This window comes from Cibotium barometz, chromosome 25 (assembly GCF_041138505.1).
Source record: "Cibotium barometz isolate CiBa-2024 chromosome 25, ASM4113850v1, whole genome shotgun sequence".
Taxonomy (NCBI): domain Eukaryota; kingdom Viridiplantae; phylum Streptophyta; class Polypodiopsida; order Cyatheales; family Cibotiaceae; genus Cibotium; species Cibotium barometz.
The window spans coordinates 34,463,551-34,472,133 of NC_141070.1; the positions used below are offsets into that span (position 1 = coordinate 34,463,551).

Genomic DNA, 8,583 nt, shown 5'->3' on the forward strand with positions numbered 1-8,583 from the left:
GCTCTGATGCTTCTTTAAGCAACCCGAGCTCTGATACCAGTTGTTGGGAGAGGCAAGTGGGACTCTGCTCTGATACCAGTTGTTGGGAGCAACCCTCAGTTGTCCTAGCCCAAGATTTTGAGTTTGCTATTTTAGCTCTAAGAGATTCATAGACAGAAAAGATTGTTACAGAGAAATTATAGAGACAGAAAAATAGAGAGAGAGACAACACAGGGTTTACATGGTTCAACACCAAAATTTTGGCTGCATCCATGGAAAGTGCATAGTTTTACTAATCCTCAATACACAAAGAATTACAAGGAGATAGAGCTCCTACTCACCCTTGCTCTTTACACACACACACGCAGCTCTCTGCTTTTCACACTATGTGTCACACTCTACTTCTTCTTAGTTGTAGCCCACGAAGGAATAAAACAAGCAGCGATCTTTTCCAAGAGTATAGTGCATTAACCTTGGATAGATTCTCCACAGGATATGCCCTGAATATCATTTACTATATTTAGGTCTGACCGGTCTACAAATAGTAGCTTTTTTGCCGCGCCTTTGATTGCAACAGAACGAATGGTAGAGCTATACCAGAATTGACTGCATTCAATTCTGACATATTCCTCGATCTGCATATCCTTTGCTTTTTACCGCATTTGCATTCGGACCGCATCCGCATTTCGCCTTCGGATCGCATATCCGCCTTTGTGCCGATTTTGGATTGCATCTGTCGCCTTCGGATCTCCTTTGCTTTTGGATCGCATCCACCTTCGAATTTAATCCGCTTTTGGATCGCATTTGCCTTTGGATCTGATCTGCCTTCCGCGTGTAGCTGCTTCTAGCAAGTTGACTTGTGTGTGTTTCTAGAATACACATATTCCGGAATGGCCGCAAGGAAATCAGGATTCACACTAGAATCCCAACAAGTGGTTCTACCCTCTTCATACACTTGGGAAGGTGACTTGGTGGTCTTGGATATGTGTCCCATTGACATTATCATGGGGTGTAATTGGTTGGCTTCACTTGGTGACATTCACGTGAATGTCACTTGGTGGTGACATTCAGGTGAACCTTCAACAAGGTTTCATGAGCTTTTTACATCATGGAGAGCAAGTGGTACTTGCTAGAAATACACCAAAAAAGCTTTCTTCGATCACTCCAAAGCAACTCAAGAAGGAGCTTAAGGCTTTTTGCACTATCTATGTGTTGCATATTACCCAAGAGGAGATGGAAAGTAGTGGATAGCACATGGATGAGGATATGGTAGCTTTTCTCAAAGAGTATGAAGATACTTTGCAAGTGCCAAAGAGTCCTAAGAGGGAGATTGACCATGCCATAGTACTTGAACCAAATGCAAAGGTTGTCAACCCTCCTTACTATTTGTCTAAGTTAGAAAGAGAGGAAGTGGCCAAGCAAGTGCAAGATTTGCTTGCTATGGGTCCTATTCAACCTTCACAATCTCCATTTGCATCTCCCATTCTATTGGTGAAGAAGAAGGATGGGTCCTTTTGCATGTGCATTGATTACCGTGACTTGAACAAGGTCACAATCAAGAATAGGTACCCTATACCTTGCATTGATGATCTTCTTGATGAGGGGCAAAGTTCTTCACCAAGATTGATTTGAGATTGAGATATCATTAAATAAGGATGAAGGAAGGAGATGAAGAGAAGACAACATTTAGGACTGAAAGGGGGTTGTTTCACTCATGTATGCCTAATACAATAGATGCTTATTATGGTTGCCCAAGCAATAATAGATAGTACAAGGATTTGATGCACTTGATTAGCTCTAGCACCTATGCAATCAACACACTTCTTTTTTATTTTTTTTTAAATTAACTAGGTGATGACACACTAAAAGAATTTATATTTGTCAAAGAGAGAAGTCATTCTTTAGCTTTGACGAAAGTTGTGTACATAGAGAACGAAGTGCACATTTTGCGTGTACGGTTAATCAATTCAGTATCTTGAAATTTGAGAGTTTGAAATTTACCTTTTACTGGGAGGAATTGTTAGATTTTATGCAATTTTCAGTACTCCTACATAAATTTATTATTTAATTTTATAAATTTAATAAATTGATTATATGTTTTTTGTTGTGTTGCATATTTAAAGCTAAAATTAAAAGTTAAAGTTTGAAATTAATATCGTAACTTTTTTTCTTCTTCTTTCTCATATGATTATGAATACAATAATGGCTTGAGGCATTTGTTCTTGCAATTCTTGTTTTTGACTTGATTAGCCATTTTTTGAATGTGGCCCTGTCTGCCTTTTAAGAAGAATATATTTTCTTTTGTGGAAAAATAATTTATTATTTGTAAAATCTAGTTTTTCTCATTCGGGGGTAGGAGGCAGCTGCCCCGTGCCCCCCATCGCACCCAGCTAGGCATGCTCCGCCTCACCTGCAGAAGCTCATGATGTTGTCATAATCGGTAATGTGGGAATCATAGTGGAAAAATGTCTAAAACTTCTTTTGATAATTCAAGGAGACAATAAGAAATATACAAATAATATAAATGCTAAAGTTTTCAAACAGTAATATTGATGCATAAATCTTAATCCGCAATGTGGGAATCACAGTGGCATAAATGTCTAAAACTTCTTGTGATAATTCAAGGAGACAATAAGAAATATACAAATAATATAAATACTAAAGTTTTCAAACAGTAATATTGATGTGGAAATAGGGAGAGTCGTGACTATAAATCTTACATGGATAGATTGTAACTATAGTCGTGACTATAAATCTTACAAGTCGAGACACATTGGATAGATTGTAACTTAGTTTGGGGACCAATATGCAGGTGAGAAGGAAGCATAGACAACCTGAAGGTTTTCAATGTACCAACCATGGGAACCTTTGAAGCCCAAGAGGAATGAGCCTTTGGGTTTAGTCCATCCAAATTGCTGGCCTTGATAAGGACCACCATAGACGGAAGAGTCATCATCAAGAATAAAAGCAAGGTTGGTGATCACTGGACGGGGAGCCATACCAGGGACAGAGCCAATTCTACCAGACATAAATTCAATGTAGTGGCTGGGCAACACATTGAGAACGTAGCTAAGATGGCTACCGGAGTCATGCTCATGAGTGCCATGATTGAGTGTCTGTGATTGCATGTTTTCACCAGAGTAAGTGACAACAAGGCAACTTACCAGACGATCACTTGAGCGCAGCTGGATGGCAGAGACCCTCTTGCGTTGTTGAAAGAATTCCTTGGGATTCTGCACATCATCAAATACTACGGGGCCGTAGTCCCCTGAAGATATTCGCGCAGATTCATGCACCTCATATTGTAAAAATGGGATGCCCTTGTCAAGCGAGCGTAGCACTAAAGGTCCCTGAAGAGGCTTGAGAGGATCGTCTAAATAAGCCTTTATCATAGAACGCACATTGCTCTCATCTTGATTGACCTCGTCCTTCACATTGTTGAGCTTAGTGTCATCCTTGTAGTTACTGTCATACAAGTTGTACACCTTGTTTATTGCATCTATACTTTCCTTTAGCTCCTTCAATTTTCTCAAGGTTGTTGAGGATTCGGGGCTTGTTGCCAACAACTCTCGATTGCGTGCTATACGGTTGAACATGCTGCCTATGCCTGGAACCTGCTCATAGCCAGAAGCTGCCCAGTCTATGATTACAGGAGCTGTTAGCTCAAGGGAGGGGAATTTCAAGGCAAACTCTGTGATCTTGTTAGAAGAGGGAAATTCGGGATTGGCTATGCCGGACATTCGGTGTTCAAAAGAGATGCGCCTTTTTTGAGTGGAATTGAGTTTGTTAATATTGACCTGCATAATATAGACTAGATTCAAGAGGTAGACATATATGAAAAGAAAATACTCTCGAAACTGGCAACATAAGTTAAAGAGAAGCTAGTTTTTTCACTAAACCTCAACACTCACAAAATGTAATATCATTACCCCAAGTCATCATGTGGAAATGATGAAACTCGGGTGCACACACAAAGGCCCTATGTTTAGCATGCTTTTAGGGGTATCAAAAGAAGCCCTTATCTATTATAGCTCTTGAGGACATGAAATTCCATTTTTATTCAAAAAAATTTACTAATGTTGTTCTAAAGTATCACTTAAAGCCTATTATGAGAGTAAATTTGCCATTTTTGTGACTTGGGCAAGTGAACAAAGGGGCCACGGGCACTTTGTCACATGTGGGTGGGCAAGCAATGCACTTTTTGTCAGTTTTTCTCACTATTCATACTTTGGGCAGGGTGAACAAACGGCCCAAACTCCCCCAAAAGTTGGCCTTGAGTTGGCATGCCAACTTAGCATGCAAATGTTGGTGGGCCGATGTTGTGACAAGACATCAGCAGGCTGGTGCCACTTTTGATTAGTCCTTTTTTTAAAGAACCTCGTCCATCCACCCCCCGTGTGTGACATGGGCCTAAGGTCAATGTCACTCCCTCAAAAGTTGGTCTAGCTATAAAGCTGGGGCTTCTCAACTTTGGGGTTTTAAGTTAAAGCCCTGATGTATGAAGCTTGGGAAGGGACACTCGTGTGTTCACACCGTGTGTGAGGGGGTCTTGCCCTTGAACACTCAAGTGAATCATCCCCCTAGAGTGGTGATGAAGGAATATCCCACAATGGGCTGATGACAAATCCGCCACATAAAAGCCTACTTTAGGCTACTTTATCCCTGCTCTACTAGCGCAAGAGTCCATGCGTGTGTGGGACAAAAGAAACAAGAAGTGTGTGTAAGAGAATGTGTGAGGAAAAGAGTGAGTAAGCAAGACAAAAACAAGCGGGGTGTGTATGAGAGATAGAGAAGTTTTTAACATCGTGGGAACAATCTCAAGAGACCAAGTTGATCTATTAGACGGGTCTTGAACTCAAGATCTTGTACTTTAGAGAGAAGTGGGCTAACCAAACTACCACACTTGGGTGATAGAAAGGTTAGCCCATTTTTTTTTTAAATTCCAACACATACACACTTTTGAGAGAGAAGATTTTAACGTGGTGGGAACAATCCCAAGAGACCAAATTGATCTATCCTACAGGTCTTGAACTCAAGATCTTGTACTTTAGAGAGTAGTGGGCTAACCACACTTGGGTGACAGAAAGGTTAGCCCATTTTTCTCTTTTTATTCCAAAACACACACACTTTTGAGCCCTAGTGGTGCATGAATTTTGGGTGGGTAAGAGCTTTGACTTCTCACCTGCAAGGATGCATCCACACTCACCCCGGCAAAAATGCCAGCCCCTGTGATGTCTGCGCGCAGCCCCTGCTGCTGCTCCCTCGAGTCGGAGTAGTACGAGTAGACGGCGCAGTACTCGCCGCCGAGGGTTCGGCTGGATAGGTAGCTATCGCCGTAGAGCTGCACGAACTCTCGCAACTGCGTGTCGTCAGCCGGGGCGGGCACTGAAACATCCCGCTGCACGTTGGTGACTACCTCCTTGGCTTTGGTGTGCCGGGCAAACACCACGATGAAGGGGAGGAAGCGCTCAGTTTCTGGAAGAATCGTAGCTTCTCCGAGATGCTGCCCACGGGATCATAGCTCACCGACAGAGACTGCTCTACTTGCAGCGTCTGGCTAAGCTCACTTGTGGTGTAGCAGATGTCGCACTTCACGAAGCTTGTGCCTCCCGTGAGTTCTTTCTGCCCTCTCACTGCTGTATTCATCCCATGCCCATGCACTGCATTGTAGCCTTGGAACAATGCCACAGGTGTGCTCCTACGCGAGGCTGCGGACAGCTTCGCGAGGCCGGGTCCGCAGCTTTGCCGCTTGATCAACTGCTCAGTTGCCATAGTTCTCTCTCTCCCTCTCGGAAGGTGCGCAGCTAGCGCGCGCGCGCTCTCTCTCTTTCTCTCAAGGTGCGCAGCTAGCGCTCTCTCTCGGGCACCTCGCTCGCTCGCTCGCTCTCGCTCGCTCTCTCTAGCTGCATACTCCCTTTTATATTAGCTGCGTGAAAGAACTTTTACCACAAGGAATATGCCCCTCAGTGCGTCCTCAAGAAATATGCCTCTCATGCGTCCTCAAGAAATATATGCCCTTCAGTGCGTGCTCCACTTTCGAGAGAATTGTATCAATCATCTCCTCATTTTCCCCAAATCCCTTCATGTGGCCATATTAAGCTTTCACTTTTCCTTCTTCGCTTTCATGGTTTTGCACTCTGGAATTTTTTGCATCCTTATCCACAAATTTTCAATTTAAAACCGCGATAACTTTTTACGCTCAGCCGTGAATACCCCTACAAATGGTACCCTCAAAAAAAGATTTAAAAAACCACCCTTTATGTTGAACCTACATGATACACTTACTTATTTTCAGTGAACCCCTCCCCCTCCCCCTCCCCTCCCCTCGAGGGTAAGGTGTAAAAGATAGTTTACTTTGTTTTTTTTTGTTTATATAGCACAAAAGTGTAACATTGTTTGGTTTCTTTTCTATATTTTGGAAACCATTTTCAATAGAATAATATTAAAACGGAGTGATGACATAAGGCATCACTGTTCAATGCTTTGGTGGGGCATTTGTTTTTAACACATAAGCGGCATGCATAACTGCCTCCTAACCAAAAACCATTAGGCGAGTCTTGCCCTATAAGATCCCTCCCCATGTGAGTAAAGAACTACTAACTCTCTTCTCGTATAAATAAGATTCCTCCCCATGTGAGTAAAGAACTACTAACTCTCTTCTCGTATAAATAAGATTCCTCCCCATGTGAGTTAAGAACTACTAACTCTCTTCTCGTATAAATAAGATCCCTCCCCAATTAGGCGAGTCTTGCCCTGTAAGATCCCTCCCCATGTGACTAAAGAACTACTAACTCTCTTCTCGTATAAATTTATTATTAAATCTCATAAAAATATATGAAGGGTCACACATGTACACATGCACATTTTTCACCTTGAAAATTTTCAAGGGTTAGAACCCCTCTAATGCTCCATGAGCACACATGCACATTAATGTGAAATGTCTCTCTAGCACATGCATGTGTGTACATGTACACATTTTTTCCTTAATTACCCTTGAGATTTTTAGGTGTGCACATTATGCACATTATACTTTACATGTAGATAATTATTTATGTTGAGCCTTCTTGAAAAATGAGGAAATGATGTGCTTAGTGTCCAAAAAATTAAGGAAGAAAATTAATTAAAAAGAAAATAAAAAACACTAAGGTATGTGGTTCACCTTATAGGAATTATGGAAAAATATGGTATAAAGGGTTGCATTAAGGTTGGAAGTATTAAATGTCCAATTGTAAGGTTGAAAATGTTATGATCAATTAATAAGGTGTAAATGGGATAATGCAAAAGCTCCCAGTTAACTGAACTCTCAGTGGCCTCTCTTTTATGCGGTAGCATGTAGTTAGGTAGCCCCCAAAGTAGTTGAGTTTTGTGGAGGTGGCCCACCATTTAGTCTAGTCCATGTGGGGCTAGTTGGGCTATAAAGAGCCCTCCTCCCAAACCTTGAATTTGGTGCTCATTTGTTCTTGTACAAAAGGAGAAAAGGAAGGGGGGATCCACAAGAAGTAGGCGCCTAGATCGTCCCCCTAGGTGAATTCCAAAGCCTTCATACTCGTAAAAGTGAGGTCAATGCTCTCCCCCTTCTCCCCATTCTATTTCTTTGTTAATTTGTGATATAAATGGTCTAATTTGCTAGATATAGTTTTTGTGAAATAGGAATTTGCAGCCATATGGGATAAATCCCTCGACTCCCCTTGCTCTTCCTTTAATGTAGAAAGTTGTGTTCTTTGTGACCCAAAAGTATGTTTTTTTCCCAATTTTCACATGCTTACACATGGAGATAGGAAAGGAAATTTAATCTTTTTTTTTGGTAGAGTTAATTAAATAGTGTTAATTTTAAGATAAAATAATTTAGTTTTAGAGAAGGATTAATATTATTTAAATAATCATAATTTATACTTAAATTTAGGCATAAAAAGGTGAAAAAGAGTAATTTTGTAATGTTTATATCTTGAATTTGGCTATGAATTTTTATATGATTCTTTTCAAGTTTTTGATCATTATTTCTGATAAATTAATGGGCTCTAAATACCCCAAATTACAGCATTAGAAGGTCTTCAAATTGCATCCTTTTTGTATCATTAATTGTAGCCTAAATCGTGTTGTGCACTCACAAAGGTATTGGAAGGATTTGCCTTGTACCCAAGTGTTATAGTTTCTTGAATTTAGAGACATGGGTTTGTGGTATAAACCAAGTATCTAGTGAGCATTAATATATTATTAATGGTATAGAAGCCCCCCCCCCTTGAGACTTTAAGTTGACAAGGATGTTTAGGATATGTTAAATGTGTCAGAGTGTGCAGCAGAAGTGAAAAGAAACAATGGCACAAGGGAGAGAAAGAGAAAGAAGAGCAATGCTGAATTAAATATATTATGAAAGCATAAGAGACTCTACGATGGTACGTGTGTACCCTAAGAGTAGAGACTCAACCCTGGAACAATCCTCAAGAAATGAGTGACCAAGGCAATGAACAAGCCTTGTGACCAAAGTTCCAAGAGAACTTGATGATCTTCCCCCCCAATGACTAGAAGACAAGTCAAAGGCAAGATGACAAGATGAATAAATGAGGAGCTGGTCCCCTCATTATGTAAGAAACAAATATGCTGGTC

General features: G+C 40.9%; 1 protein-coding gene across 1 annotated transcript in view; it reads right to left on the reverse strand.

Moving 5' to 3' along the window:
• LOC147624490 (uncharacterized) overlaps positions 1-5,866 on the reverse strand; it is a 36,217-nt gene extending 30,351 nt beyond the window's left edge. Inside the window, exon 1 of the mRNA XM_086819498.1 lies at positions 5,162-5,866. Within this exon, the coding sequence (XP_086675624.1) occupies positions 5,392-5,751 (360 nt within the window). The 5' untranslated portion in view covers positions 5,752-5,866 and the 3' untranslated portion in view covers positions 5,162-5,391. The remainder of the gene's footprint in view (positions 1-5,161) is intronic.
• Positions 5,867-8,583: the final 2,717 nt, after the last annotated feature.